Here is a 16,074-nt window from a genome sequence, read left to right as displayed (position 1 = left end):
TGGCGACGAATTGACTGACACACGGCGCAGTTTTTATATGGAGGGTATTATTGTTTATACACGAGGTCGCTCTGTTATTGTTCGCAGGTTTGCGGTGAAAAGGTAACGGCATTATCTCTCGAGACACGATCGTGATGAGTATCAGATGAAAACGCTCTCATTCCGAGTACGCAAGCATTTAATTAATTTTCCCGTTTAATGATTCGTAAACAATATATCAAAACGAAGAAGGATATCTCGCGTTCGAAGTATCATGTTATAATATTTATACGTATAATAATTATTTTTTTAATTACTTCGACTCGAACATATCTCGCATAACGGAATTTTTCGCTGATTTTCCGACGAAATATTTTCATAATTTTCGGGTTAAAAGCGCCGAATAATAATCGTTAATTGTTCATGAAGAGAATAAGCTCGTTTCCTCGAATTGCGAATCGTCAAATTCAAGTAAACAGCGAGCGGATATTCATTGCTTATTAATAATATATCTATTTCGTGTGATTTAGGCTGCGGTCCACTTGATGCTACAAATGCTTCGAAGCATTCCTCTTCTCCTTTCTTTTAATAAAGAAAGAAGGAGAAGAAGAACGCTTCAAAGCATTTGTAGCGTCAAGTGGACCGCAGCTTTTATACGTTCGAACCGGATTACACACGGAAAACTGAATGATTATGTATTTCCATTGCGTCTTAATTAGCCATTAATTCGACTTTATCAATTGTAACCTATTGCACGGTGTCAGAATGACGTTACCAATATTTCCGAATTTCGGTTATTAACGAAACCTCGCGAGTGCAGAACGGGAGCGGTATCGCGCGCGACACGTTTAATTAGCCAGCACTGTGGCAATTAACCACGCATTTCGTCAATCATGTAATATAAATTTGGCAATTATACATTGGCGATTTATTAAAATCCCCTGTCCACACATTCCACACAGGCTCGTCCATTTCATTAATTTAATATCGGAAATATCGCGGATCCTGGCTAAATAGCGATCTTCTTTTGTTCTTTTAACGCAAAGTAGTAAAAGTAGTAAAGTAGTAAAATGTGCATCGATTGACATCGAGAATGTCGTGTACAAGTGTCGTACGACCGTTTATTCTGCTTTGACGAGATTACTAGATTAGTGCGCGCATGACCGTAATTAATTGCTTCCAGGAACGAGGGTTGTTTGAGTGCTATGAAGGAGCAACTACGAGAAAACAAAAGAAGAGGAGAGGAGGCATGGGAGGCATCGGGTGCCGGCGGAGCAACCAAAGGGTGAGTAACTTGCTATTATTATTCGTTACTTGCCAAATTTATCGTTTACAATTATTTTACGCGCGTAACATTTATATTTTGAAATATCGATTATCTGGAGCGATGCTATAATTTGGCCATGTTTTGTGTTTTACAGGTCAACGTGGTTTGTGTTATAACTCCGCTGCTGCGCGTCGTATTGTGGTGAGTGACAAATAAAATTTTATTTTAATTCGAGGTAGTGAATTCACAAAAATTCATAGATATACATATAGACGCATACATCAGAAATAAGAATCAATAAAAATATTACAAATAAATAATTCATTGCTATCTCGACACTATCAGAATTTGTAATTCTAATTATCTGCAAAATGCAGATAATTAAAATATTATACGATATATTGTGGGATATCCTATAGACAAATGCGGTATTATAGAAAAAAAATGAGTAATTGTGAAAAAGACGCTATTAATCTAATCACGTTTACGGTACAGAGAAAGCGTATTCTGTGCATCGATGCGTTCGCTGGGGGGTTTAAATGGCTTTTTCCCGCTCTACTGCCCTCGGGGAATTTGCATCGGAGCAAAGTGAGATGCTACGTCAGTACATTTACGTATGTTGCGTTATCTACGATCGCCCTATATCAGCATTTCGCGCTAAATGTCACCTCAATGATAGATAGGCTCCTCGTTTCCTGAGCACGTTCTTAACGCGTAGCAATTTCCATTTTCGCGTGTCTCCGTGAATTGTCCGATTTGGGTAAGTAACTTTGGGGGAAGAGAGGGAAATACCCCGATTGTCAGAGCTAGTCTGACAAAAAAATTACCTTCGGTTGATACCAGTCGGCTGCGAACGAGGTCGACCTTGTTCCCCACGAGGATGACCGCCCTCGCGGATACGTGATCGCTCCGCCATAGGGATTGGAGAACCTCCTCAGCGGTGCGCACCGAAGCCCGATCGGTCGTAGAATAGACGACGCAGTACGCGTGCGGCGCGTACGTCGAGATGCAATTTTCCGGCTGTAAGCATTAATCATGACGGAGACAGATTAACACTAATGACCACGATCGAGCTTATCTGTCTCCATCTCCTATTTATGAAGTATATTAATTGATCGTCATATACGAAACAACCGTTCCGCATCGACATCTTCGTATAATTTTCAAACAAATTAATTACACACGCAATTAAAATCACATTTTAAATAAAATCATTAATTGGTTTTTTGCTACAAGATTATAATGTGAACTAAAAAATGTGATTTTAATTGCATTATAATCTTGTAGCAAAAAGCCAATTTAATAATTTTACTTTTATTTAAAGATTTATTCGTTGCGATAATCTTAAAATATGTAAAAAAAACATATGTGCGGATATGTGTGGTAGAACATAATCTATTTTTTTTTTCAAAGCTTCAAACACGCAATGCAATTTTCCGGGTAGATAGATTAATCATAGTGGATATTAATATTAATGGTCATAATGGAGCTTGACAGTCTCTATTTCCAATTTATGATACACTATTGCATGAAACAGCCGTATTTCATATATCAACAAAGTTCGCATAATTTCCAGAGAAGTTAATTAATATAATTATTATCTCATTTTAGTTATATTAATTTTAATATTATATGTAAAAATTCTATTCCTTCATCATTTCAAACATATTCCATTAATCCAATAAAAGCTACATCTGTTCGTATTTTCACATTAATCTTTCCGTCCTACAAATAGTGAAATAATTATTTTTTATTTCCTTTCAACCCAACAAAGCCAAGGTTTTCTTAGATGTATTATAAAGAAGCGCGCCCTTTTGTATGGATATTATAAAAGAGAACTTCTGTAGAACAAGGCATTATAGGAGCAAGCTTTATAGAAGTTTGCTATTACGCTTTAGACATAACTTATATATAAGAGGAATATAGGTATCTATAGACATTCCTTGAGGCGCATAATTATGGTGATGACATGGAATAAAATCAGATAGAAAAGTTGAAATAAAATTTACTTTGTAATATAGAATTATATAATTAATGGTGCCTGAACATTTTTAAAGTCTCGTTGTTTTTTTATCGTTAATGCCGAGGGGTCGAAAGAGAAAAATGTTCTGGTGTCACAATGGATGACATAAATTCGCGAGAGATCATACGTGTTGTTTCCGATTGAAATCGGTAGACCGGAAAAAGTTAAAGAGAAGGAATCGAAAAAGAGAATAATGTTATCTATTATGTGGGTATTTGACATTTTGAAGCTTAGCATGTTGGATTTTCATAATTAATGCGTAAATGATGTTAATTCTTCGGTCCTTGCATTTTTCGTTCATTGTTATTTGTTCTCTTTCTCTCTGTCTGGAAATATTATTTTTCATACTTGTCAATTTTTACTGAAGAGTCGACGTAGTCGACTAATTTTCAATTAACGGCGGAAATATGTAAAAATAAAAAACATTCTACGTTATACCCGATAAAGCGGTAAACTTTGACAAGATCTTATTTGATTCATCATTTTAATTAAATTCGAGATTGTTAATACTGTTGTAGTTGATATTATTGTTATTTGCCGTGGTCGAATCGAAAAATTAAAAAATCAGTGCATTTATATTTGTACTTAAAAAGATCTATCTTTCTGTTTACAAAGCGCAATCAAGTTTCGCTGTTCATTATTGTCCACTCGAATGACGTAAAAGTTCCTGGAATAATTGCAATCGCAACGTTACGAGTATTGCAACACCCGCTCAGAAAATGCTAGGCAATAAATAGTGATCTCCGGGCGATCTTTTTCACTGTATTTCGTAATGGGTGCTCGTAACAAAGTCCAATCGAAAGGAAGTTTAGTTCCGAAACGGAAGGGATATCGGCTTAAAATCACTGTAAGGGTCTAAATTATATTTCGGTGGAGTTTTGGAAAAGACGGAGTATAATATTCAGACTAAGTTGGGACGATCCCCCCCGGCTCTATCTGGCTTAGTGATTACCTAATACGTAATATCTTTCTGACCTAAATGTCTGTTTAATATAAACATAGATGTACAAAACTGATTTATTCAGACCTTCTTTTTATAAAAGCAAGCGTAATATTCGCCGGAACAATTACTTAAAATATTCATAAGTATATACTTTCACGTGATTTATGATGACCATAAAATACACCAGGAGAGATATTAAAATATTTCGAACCGTATTAAATGTAAGTAAATCCAATTGTTGTTTTTTTATTGACAAAAATAAAAGTCCAGTTCGTCCTGCTAAGGGGGGGGGGAAGGGGTTAGCGTTAAATCACGTTAGCGCAGTCAGTCGTTAAAGGTTAAGATCGCAACGAGAACGGGTTCTGTGATTTTGCGAACGATTATACGAAAGAATTACCTTGAACCGTATCAAAGGCGCGCTATGCCTCGTGATATCGAATATATCTAGGGATCGACCACTTAACGGTCGAACGCGCGGCATGGCTCGATGCTCGTCAATGACTCGCGGCACGCCTGGTTGAACGGAGGCAGGAGAGAACGAAGAACGCTTCGTTACTCCCTCAGGTCCTTTTTCTTATAGCCCCTCTAAGCTCGCGCGGGAGCTTACAGTTAGCTCGTCACGCCGTAGCTCTTACTTGGTCGGTTACACAAAAACCGCAAATCGGACTGTGTCGCGCCGCATTCGGATGCCGGACGGGCCACAGGTCTGGATAAGATTGCTCTATTTGGGAGTTTTCTCACCGCGTGTACCCGCACCCGTTAATGCAAAAAGTAACCACGGTAATTACGTCTAGTTTGAAAAGGATCTCTCGGGATCTATTAACCAAATTTTCGCATATATGCAATTACATTTTGATATCTTAATGTATTTTATAATTATTATTAAAATAATTTAAAAATATAGTTACTGGAAAATTATTAGGATTTCTAGCTATTTTCTCGGGAAATATATGGACATGTTAAAAGTAAAAATCACGATTTATTTTAACTTTATCTCGTAAATACTTCTTTCTCAAAGTGTATACGAAATGATTTAATTTACTAACTACGTTTTCTTACATTTAATGCTATAAAAGAAGAGAAGTGTATTAATAGCATACGGAAAATCAATAATTGCATTTTTATCTCGTTCCTTTCGCAAGTTCCTACACATGCGAGAGATAGGAAGTACAATTACACAATGATTTGAGAAAATTAATTGAATAATTCTGAGAAATAATTAGAAATAAAAGCTAATAAAACACTCTCGGATACACATCACGCATTATACATATATTTACGTATTTACATTGATTAAATAAAATGTGTTTGACTCTGAAATCACAACATAAGATCAAGGGCTGCCTCATTTGCGCTTAACTTTGTTGGTAAACTCTGTTAATGAATTCGCGTAAATGCGAAATAAATATAAGACTGCTCTCTAAATTCCCTCCTCTCTCTCTCTCTCTCTCTCTCTCTCTCTCTCTCTCTCTCTCTCTTTTTCCTTCTATCTCTCATCTTGCTTTTTCAAATTTATAGAGGATGTTTCCTTAACTAAGATTTGATTTCGCCACAGATTTTTTCATAACTTTTCGTTACATCTCTCAATTTGAAGCATTAAATGTGGATGTGCTGCGAGATGATAAATGAGTTATATCTTTAAATATGTATTTATGTAAGATATCCACTGACTATTGCCACTCATTTACGTATTATTTAATCAATCTTCTTTAATGAGAATTTTATTAGATTCTATCATTCCTGCGATTCCATTTTCAACATTAATCACTTTGGTAACTAAATTGCGAGTTAAAACGTCGTTAAGATAAAATCCATTTAAAATTGTACAACTCAATTTAAAAAAAACTTTAACTAGCTCTGTCGTAACTATAACGTATTGCACACAATGTAATATTATTTCGAGGTATTAACGAAGTAACCGTATGCATTTAATAGCAGCTATATGGTTAATAGTTAATATGAATATGTTTAACGTTATGAATAATGGATGCATATTATAACCGCAAACCGCTGATAAATTAGTGTTTATACACAATGTTATTTCACTATAATATATCTATTTTTCAGTAATCTATCTTCATAAATATATTAGTAGAATTTTATTTACGTGACACATCTGACAAAGCGACAACAGTGCAATTTCTAATTCAGTTTTTAATAAAAATGATGTAGATACTTTTAAACTCGTTACCCTGTTCTCTTACAAGTTTTTTTGATCGATACAAAGTTAAAGTTTTTTAAAAAAAATTTTAAGAAGTCGTTTTTTCTCAAAATTTTTAAATTCCGTCTATCCTATTCATTTACCTTAAATAATTATGTTCGATAAATTATGATCTTATTTTAAAGTTCACTTGAAATTAAACTGCAAAATTAGTTTCTGTTGTTCTTATTTCGTAGCTCAAACATTCACAATCACATCATTTCTAATTGCCTATCTAACAAGGACTATCGATTTCTCGACATTCTTGTCGAGGTAAAAGGTATCTCGAATTGATTGAAGGATACATTGATGAAAATTGACTCGTTAGATCTAGGACATGTCAGATATGCCGTAGCAACCTGAGCTCGAAATATCGATTTCTTTTGTATAAAAATATCGTTCTAGATATATTTCTAAGAAATCATAAAGAAGAAGATGAATAAAATGTAATTCGTTTTTTAATTAAGGAGACATTTTCCTCCATTATCGACAATTGGAGAGATGCCATCTTAATTTTTTTTTTATCCTATCTGCGTTAAGAAATTGCTACCCTATAAGTTTATCTGCGTAATAAATACGCATTAACTCGGTAGAGGCCGACCTAATAGAATTCCGGGACTATCAGCGGAAATCAGGATTGCGGCCTCGCGGCCTAACGTGATTAGAGGCCAGCCTTGACTTTCGGTACCAAGAATAACGGCGGCGCGCATCAGGCCGTCCCGCGCGGGTACGGCCTTCGGTCGCCGGAATTCCGCGGAAATTCAGGAAGTTCGGAACTCGAGAGTTCGACCGCCATTATAACGTGGCGCAATCGTTCGCCGTTTTCGTCGGCACACGCGAAGATCGGCCGCATGCGCGCGAGCGCGTATCGGCGGAGCGGTCGACCGCGTGATATACAGTTGCGTTGTACGCGAACGGCTGCGAACGTACGTTTTAATTAAAGGGTAAATTCGATTGAAATTGTCTGGCGAAGCGTGGCGGCGCGGCTCTATCCCCGTTCCCGCCCCTCCCTCCCGTCCCACAGTCAACCAACCCCCTTCCGACGTAGGCCACTGTGTATGTATATCACGGCATGCAGGGTTCCACATTTACGGCGCGGCGCGGTACGCGAGTATCGTCGCGCCAACGCGTCAGCTCGCCCACCGTGGAAAATGGATTTTAATTTAATTCCCGCGGTACAAAAGCACACACCGCGTGCGCCCCTCCCGGACCGTCCTTTCAACCTGCCCGCCCCCCGTGTTAACTCGATTACGACGTCTCCGTCGTCGTGAGAGCACTTCACCGGAGGTTCAGGCGCGGTCCCCTCATCCGTTTATTCGACGAAAACGAGAGGATACTGGCTGGCTGGCTGGAGATCGAGCTTGCGGCAAAAATGATTAGTTCAGGGGTACGGGAAATTAGCGACATTAATGATACGTGCGCATCAATGAGCAATTGCAGACTATGAAATTTCTGAGACCTGTTGTTAAATTCATTGTCAGTCACATCGACTCTCGTCATTTTCACCATTCTCTGCTCTTCTCTTGATAAAAATATGCTATATTTTATATTTCTAGTCCATTATATGTCATATAAGATAAAAAATTTATTGAAATTTTTGCCGAGCGGAATTTTATTTTACACATTTTTTAAAAATAATTTTGTTGAAATAAAATATCTAAAATGGATTTCTGCTTGGTAAATATTTCAATAAAATTTATTACTCGATACTAATTCTGATAACATTTTGTTCTTCAATTTCACAAATGTCAACATTAGCAAAATTCGCGATACGATGATATGTACAGATAAACTATAATATATGATAGCTACTAAACTTACCGTCATTTCGGCACAAGAGTGATCGATAAAAGTCAATTCCGATTCCTCGCCAGCCAAGAGCACGCTGACGGTCTTTTCGCCGGACTCGTCATCTGCAACGTGAACGAGAATACAGTTAGGTTTTTAAATTTTAAGTTAGTTGAATTCAGGGCACGTATTATGGAACTTTTCGGAATGGATTCCGATCGGAATTATCCCTAGAAAACACAATAGAAATCCAGGAAATAACTAAACAATTCCGATCGAAATCCATTCCGAAAAGTTCCATAATACTCGGAGATGGTATCACGAGCGAGTGAAATGTATATTAAATAGCTCATTAAGTAATTAACAAATAAAGCCAGAACAGTCGACCTGATTTTGTGGGGAAACAAACGTCTGAGACTAAGTTAAGTGTCACTTCAGAAGCATCCTTCATTCTAAATGCAATTCAGACTAGGAATATGCCGGTACTTGTAAAGTGCAAATCAGGCCGAATTCAAACTTCCTCATCGGTTTTCGAATAAATTTGATAATTCGGCAAGATCCTCGTGAAACTGACGCAGCACTACTCGCAACAGCTTTACTCTAATTGTATAAATAAAGATTTATATTTTGAGGAGAGTGGGAATTTATTTCGTACGGGGTGAAGTCTTTGGCACAAAGACTTCCGAATAACCCGAAATAATAGAGTGTCAGCATTTACATCGGATTTGTTTCGGTTCACGCACACACAGCAGATCAAACCGTGGGGATCCGAAAACATCGTGTTGCCCCTATTCCGGGCCATTCCACGCCGCTTCGTATCGCATGCATGTGATGCATGGATTTTTCCGTGACCGCTCGAACAAAACAATTACATCACACTCCAAACTCGAATGGAGAGCCCTGCTTGTTTTCGTTCCGGTTCATTCCCAGTCTATCCGGCTGGCTTTCGGGATTCTTACGGGGGGGTCGCGTGCCGCGTTCGATCGATCGGTCGTGGTCGGACGGGGACGACGGGGTACGGTCGCGGTAGGCCGTGGATTTTGCGGTCGCGATGACTGCAACTTGTGTTTATGTGGTCGACTCACCGATCGAAGTGTCGTAGGCGTGCAGGTACTCGGAAGTCATAAATTGAGACACCAACGAGCTCTTGCCAACGGCGGGGGCGCCCAGCATAAGGACGCGATACGGCGCCGGACCTTGAGACGCGCTGCTCTCCCTCGAACTCGCCAACGAGCCCGCCGCCGAATTCCGTGCCGATCCTGGGTACGAGGCAGTCAGGTGTTCCGTGCTGCGTCGAATAGAAGAAAGGCTAGGCGCGTGTTGAGATTAGCACAGGATAAAGCTACATCGTCGATTTATATCAAAATCAAATTTATTTCGTAAAAAGATTCAAGAAAATAAGGAAAGATACTATGCCGCACTTAGATTTTTTGATCGACGATTTGGGGGGGGGTGGGGGGAGGGGGGGAATTTTTTGCTTGGACACAAAAATGAACGAATGTCACGGACGTTCAGTCTTCTAGAACGTAATTTTTTTAGATTCGTAATAATACTACAGCTGAGTAAAAAGCATCATACATATCTTATTGGAAAATTGAAAAATGTACTTTTATTTTTCTATTATTATTATACTATATAAATATATATTTAACTTTATATATTTTAGCCATTCAAGAATTTATAATAAAAATATAATAAACTATAATACTTTCAATCAAGTTTTCATCCGCTGTATTATTTCAGGGATAAAACGATCATTATTCTCAAACAGATCTGGAGGTTTACAATTAGATAGACTGTTCGATTTAAATAAATTCTAAAAAAAAGTTCTGAAAAGAATTGAGTTGCATTATAATCTCTCAAAGAAGTTCTTAGACATAATGAGAAATCATAAATGCTTATGGAAGATACTTAGCTTTACATGACACAAGTAATCCGGATCAGATGAAAAGAAAAATTGCTTTCTTAAGGCGGAAATATTCCATGAAAAATTCTTGCATTTCGCGCATTATTTCATCAAAATATATCTTTAAATTAAAAATACTTTTTTAAAAAGATAAAATTTTTTTAATCAAGATATATTTATATAAAAATTAAACTACAGTAACTGTTTTCTCTGTAGAAATTATAATATCTACTTTAGATTCCAAATTTATTTGTTTTAATATTATTACTGCTATTAACTGTAAGTAATAAAATACAATTATGTCTCATACATGTATGTTGGCATTACATAAATCAAGAGACACGAAGTGTCTTGCGCCAAGTGTACGTGTAGTATAATTTAACCTTTCTTTCGAGGTATCTTAAATAGGTAATAAATCTAAATGTCGCGCGCGACGCGTATTGCTGCAGAAGTCATCTCGTGAGATTCGAATGAAATTTTGAGAACCTCTTCTATGAAGAGATATAAACTGATTTTATCTCGGTGAAAATTTCATTGGTTGTATGCTCCCCTCGTATTTTCCCTAACTTCCAAATTTTCAACGTCAAATATTTTGAGTAACTAAGCTTCAAATTAAAATCTCATTAAAGTCTACCGGCAATTAATTAACTATAAGACACAGAATATCTCTCTTACACGTTAAGCCTTGAAGGCTTTATTTTCTGAAGTATTTTAGCCCCTCATCTCTGTTAAGCACACTCGAAATTACGCCTCGTTTTAAATTTTCACAGAGGAAAGGTCAACTACGATTTTGTCGCAGAACACGCTCCTGCAATTCGATATTACTGCGATAAACTTTAGAAAATATTCTGCATATTGTACATTGGAAATTTGTTCCATGCGATATTCACTCTTCGTTTTATATATCGATATCAAACACGGTAGTCGCATCTAGAAAGGGAAAAAGTATCGTAACAGGTTTATTCAAGCGCGCGTGAATATTCAACGTTCACACTTCGGTCGGCAGAATCTGAGTAATAAGATTAGCGCTTACAATGACACGACTCGTTACTTGAGTCATTGATACTTTGCGTTTCGTTAATTCGCTTAGTTCGATATTAAGCACTGCTACATATAAATATTTTATAATATATTATATACAAATATTCTCTTCGGGGAAATCAAACTCTCTTATATAGTCTGTGTTTGCCAATAGTTTATATGCATTTAATATATTCTCAACATTTCCTTTTAATATATGGTACCTACATAACTATGGCTGGATAATACAATTATTTTAATCTTCTGTCACAGAGTTTAGATGAAGTTATCAGAATCTTTTGCTGTATGTGAATTCAGACATCTTTTCATTTTTCTGCATAATGCGGATTTCTCGAATGACATTTGGATTCCACTTGTCCTACCTTTTCATATATAAAAGATACTTTTAATTTTCTCAAAAATAAAAACATACAAATGTATGACATTCTTATAAATAAACAATAATACAAATAAATTTAAACATATATAAATTTAATACAATTTAATTTTATCGAAAATATTACTGTCATTATTAAATTTTAGTAATTTTACATTAAATATTACTATTATTATTCATATTGTTCATATCTCATTTTAAAGAGACGTAGTAATGTCTCGTGTCAAGTATATTTATATACATATAGAAATATATCTCCGTAAAAGAAACGTTATAGCGTCTGTCTTTATATTCTTTATTAAATATGCTCTGTTACATATTCTGAAATACTATAGCGTCATACACAGAAATTAAAAAATATCAGATAACATTTTTCTATTCAAACAAAAGAGTATGCAGAAAATGTAATTTGTAACTATTATATATAACAAAAGTTGAATTTATTAATTTCTAATTAATTGCATTTTTCAATTTATTGACTAAATCAACTTCGTGTTTACTGTAACAAGCATAACAGATCTCTGAAGGTGTAGTGAAATTAATTATGTGAAATCAAATTGTCCTAATTCTGATTTTATCAAATATACTCTCTCTCTCTCTCTCTCTTTCTCTCTAATATATTACGCGAGATTATATAAAAAGTACAAATACAAAATACAAATTGAAGTATATTTTGCGGAAGATATTTTATGTAGAAAATGCAATATATATTATTTCGAAATGCGAAACATGAGTTTTCCGAAAAAGGCAAATACAGAATAATAATATTTCATATCTCTTGATGTTTCTTTATGCCAACTGCGTAATACCCGGTCCAGCTTCGGTATATTATATTTGTATGATGTCTGAAGACCACGCTCTAAGGTCCAACGCGCGTGTCTACGTAACTTCAACGCCACACGTAAACTCACGCGTTCGATCTAGAGCGACAGTCCAACTTGCCGCCGCGACGACGAACCGGAAGACGAACCGGAGATAGAGGCCGGAAATATTCTACGGTACTCTCCTTCCAGAGCGGAGAGTAGACGAGGTGGTACAATCGCAAATATCACCGCTCGACCGTAGAGTAATAAGTGCAACTGTCGATCGTGCAGTCGATATCGCTACTGCTATCGACACCGCATTAACAAAAATACATTCTTATCAATTTTGCAGTAAATTTCCTGTACGCTGCGGGATACTATAGAAGATACATCGCGAGAATATTCAGTATAGAGATCGTTATTTTTTGGTAGCAATCTCGGTAAAAGACTCAGAAATATGGAGCTGTGAATCTATTTTGCTATAGTAATCATGAATTTATAACGTGTTAGATATTTAAAAATATCGCGATTTCCACATTTTTCTTAAACAAGGAAGTTATGAGATTTGGCGAATATAACTCTGCGTCATTCGAATGTTGGAGATTACCAATATTCAAACGTTTTAGAATTGGAACACATAGTACTTACCTGCTCATATCACAAGAATGTTTGTCAAATTATAACATTTGCCCCCATTAACTATGCTTGAACTTACCTAGAGTTGCTGGACGCGACGCTATTGTTAGAGCGCGATCTGCGGCTCTTTAGGGAGTCGCCCCGGTTTACCACCCCCTTGCCCGTGATGCTGAAGTGCCGTAGTCTGTAGTATTCCTCCTCCACGCCGGTGTTGGGCATACTCGCCACTCGCGATCTTTGTTGCGGAAGACACAGATAATTCGGCCGACCGGAAGAGCGACTGCCAGGAGCCTTCACTGACTGTGATCGACTATGATGGGGGCTTCCATATCTGCGGGTTATATGATTGACTATCTGATAATATTGACTACGCAGATACAGAAGAAAAAATCATACTTCAGCTAGGAAATAAAATCATTGAAATTGTTTAAAATTCAAGACAGTTTCATAAAATTTGATAATATAATGTAATAATATTACTTTGTATATTACTAAAGAAATATAAAAATAATCTTTTTTAAAGTAATATATTTCTAAATAATTTAAAAAAATTTTTTTGAAACACTATTTTCAACTAATTTCGTGAGTTGTTGTAATAATATAAAAAATTATGAAGCTTACATATGCTATAAAATTATGAAGAATATTTGGATTGAAAACGAACTTTCTCGGAACTTGTCGTATACACTGTCGTAGTGTTGTAGTGTCAAATTATACTCAATCTGAGTCATTTTTAATTGTTCCTATAGGTCGACATTGTTCTTACTCAAAACATGTCGTTAATTTAACTAAAACAATGTTAATTTAACTAGACCAATGGACTTAAAATAATACTGTTTTGAATCTGATAAAATATAAAATAACAAATTTCGACACACATGGTAGTTAAAAATAACAAAATGTTATTTAATTTGAGGTATTGGTTTAAATTTTATCCTTTAACAGTTTTATATTTAAAAAATACAAAAAAAATTATTATTAAACATGTTGAAATCTGAAAAATATTGGAGATATTCTTTTCTTAATATTCGTATTAATAAAATATATAGATATCTCTTTTTATATACATATATATTTTTTTAAATTTAAACTAATATAGTTCTGAAACATATTTGAAACTGGACACCTGTTTATAAATCTTTCTATCTACAGTGCTTGATGCTCTTTCGAAGTATGGATTTTTCCTTCTGAGATATTCTGTATATAAATCCATAAATATTGAATATCTCTGGCTAGAACTTCCGAAAAAATTTCCGGGCAAACTTCCTTTTATCGCGACCGCGAGCATACTAAATGACTTGAAATACATGAGAGAAAAATGTTCATTGAGCTCACTGCGCAGAGCGGTTTAATATTTTTTTAATATCTTGATATCTTGTTGACCATGTTATCTAAAATGTGTTTTATTAAAAGTACTGTCGGAGATAGAGAAATGCGCCGAAATATTTAAAATAATGATATCATATTGCTAAAAATTGATAACGATGTCGGTTAAACTCCGGTCAGAAAACTGTCTCTCTTTGAAACAAATTTATTTATATTTATATGTAATCGTATTAGAGAAAAGAGAGAGAGAGAGAGAGAGAGAGAGAGAGAGAGAGAGAGAGAGAGAGAGAGAGAGAGAGAGAGAGAGAGAGAGAGAGAGAGAGAGAGAGAGAGAGAGAGAGAGAGAGAGAGAGAGAATTTTAAAATACAGCGAATATTTTATCAAATATTACCCGTTGATCACGCCTTCCTAAATCTTTATCGTCTATATCACCGATATCGATCGCATCGTTTTCTGTGTCATAAAACCGCAAGTGTCGCAGCAACGGTCGATATCTGCTTACCTCATCTCGAAGTCGTGTATCTCCTGTAGGGTGAGGGTATTGGCAACGTCTAGCAGCTGCCGCATGTTCTCTTCGCGTCGCCTCGCGTCGGCGTCCGGGTGCAGCAGAATCGTCGCCGCGGGCGCGTCCAGCGACAAGGACGGCTGTTGCACCACGATCGTCGCCTGGGTCGATCGCTTGCTGCCGCCACCGGCACTTCCGCCTTTCGGATATGAAAAATTTACGTCCATTATCCCGTTCTCGGGCTCGTTGATCTTGCGGGTCACGAATCGGCGGGAGAGAAAGAGATGCGTCCCCTCGTCCCCGCGTCCTCGTTCCCGTATCTCCTCTCATTCCGCTTTCGCGGAATGCGATTCTGGAGTCTTTAGGCCACCCTTCTTCGTTCCCCTCTTCGGCAAAATTGCCGAGAGGGTACGCTTACGCGGCGCGTGCCTGACGACGCATCCGCGGTGGTCCCGACGAAACCGCCGTCACCCGTAAACCATTTTGATGATGATACTTCGCGACGATCCTTTCGACACGGGGGTAAAATCTCGATAGCGCTGACATTGTAAAAAGTTCAAGTGTATTTATCCGTTGAGTGTACAGGCTGGGTTAAGGGTCGCTACTCCGAAAAATTTTCTGCGGTTTTAGATAAAAAGCAAAGAGGGATAGTGTCTCGATTAGATAGCCTCGATGATTAAATAAAGAAATTACACGCCGTTCTATTTGCCATTTGTTTCCTTAGCTTTATTTTATTCACAAACAGTTAACGCATAGAGAAAGTCAAATCGATTATTATTTCCATTTATAGTTTCTATGGAATAATTTAGGATCAATATATCATTTCAAAAAGAGAAATTCCAAGAATAGTTGCTCAACTGTTTACGACTGAAAACGAGAAGATTGAAAATAAAGTGAGAAGTGAAAGCGAAGCTTATTGTTTCGTAATTAATTTTGATATTTACTTTAACAAGAGATATTAATTCTGCTTGATAAGAAAATTTGATATCGAAACTTGGTAATCCTAGAAACGTTGAATATTAATGTATTATATTTCTGCAGTATATTAATCGCGTCGTGACATATGAAACTTTTGTTCGAATTCGACGTTAAAGTTCAGAGTTGATTGCAGAGCTTTATGCCCCGCTGTTCAATATAATAATATTCAATTTTTGTTAGGGAATCTTGCATTCAGAATCGATCGCGCAATTCTCCCTCGGATGTGCAAAGGTAAAAAGCGTAAAAATGCGTGGAAGATAAAAATTTCCATGCATATTATAGTATATTAAAGCGATTGGTTT

General features: G+C 36.5%; 1 protein-coding gene across 9 annotated transcripts in view; it reads right to left on the bottom strand.

Moving 5' to 3' along the window:
• Nucleotides 1-16,074, bottom strand: part of LOC139769840 (uncharacterized) — a 43,148-nt gene that overhangs the window by 1,826 nt on the left and 25,248 nt on the right. For 8 of the 9 annotated variants that reach the window (XM_071701276.1, XM_071701271.1, XM_071701269.1 and 5 more), the window contains 5 exons: nucleotides 14,792-14,993; nucleotides 13,042-13,293; nucleotides 9,286-9,509; nucleotides 8,234-8,325; nucleotides 2,074-2,266 (listed from right to left, as the gene is read on the bottom strand). In XM_071701276.1, coding sequence (XP_071557377.1) covers nucleotides 2,074-2,266; nucleotides 8,234-8,325; nucleotides 9,286-9,509; nucleotides 13,042-13,293; nucleotides 14,792-14,993 — 963 coding nt within the window. The remainder of the gene's footprint in view (nucleotides 1-2,073; nucleotides 2,267-8,233; nucleotides 8,326-9,285; nucleotides 9,510-13,041; nucleotides 13,294-14,791; nucleotides 14,994-16,074) is intronic. The other variant, XM_071701277.1, reaches the window with a different exon arrangement.

The sequence above is a fragment of the Temnothorax nylanderi genome, unplaced genomic scaffold, assembly GCF_030848795.1.
Source record: "Temnothorax nylanderi isolate EJ_2023f unplaced genomic scaffold, tnyl_v1.0 TNYL_tig0025_pilon, whole genome shotgun sequence".
In the NCBI taxonomy this organism is placed as follows: Eukaryota; Metazoa; Arthropoda; class Insecta; order Hymenoptera; family Formicidae; genus Temnothorax; species Temnothorax nylanderi.
Note: the sequence above shows the minus strand (reverse complement) of the source record. Positions and strands in the feature narration are given on the sequence as shown.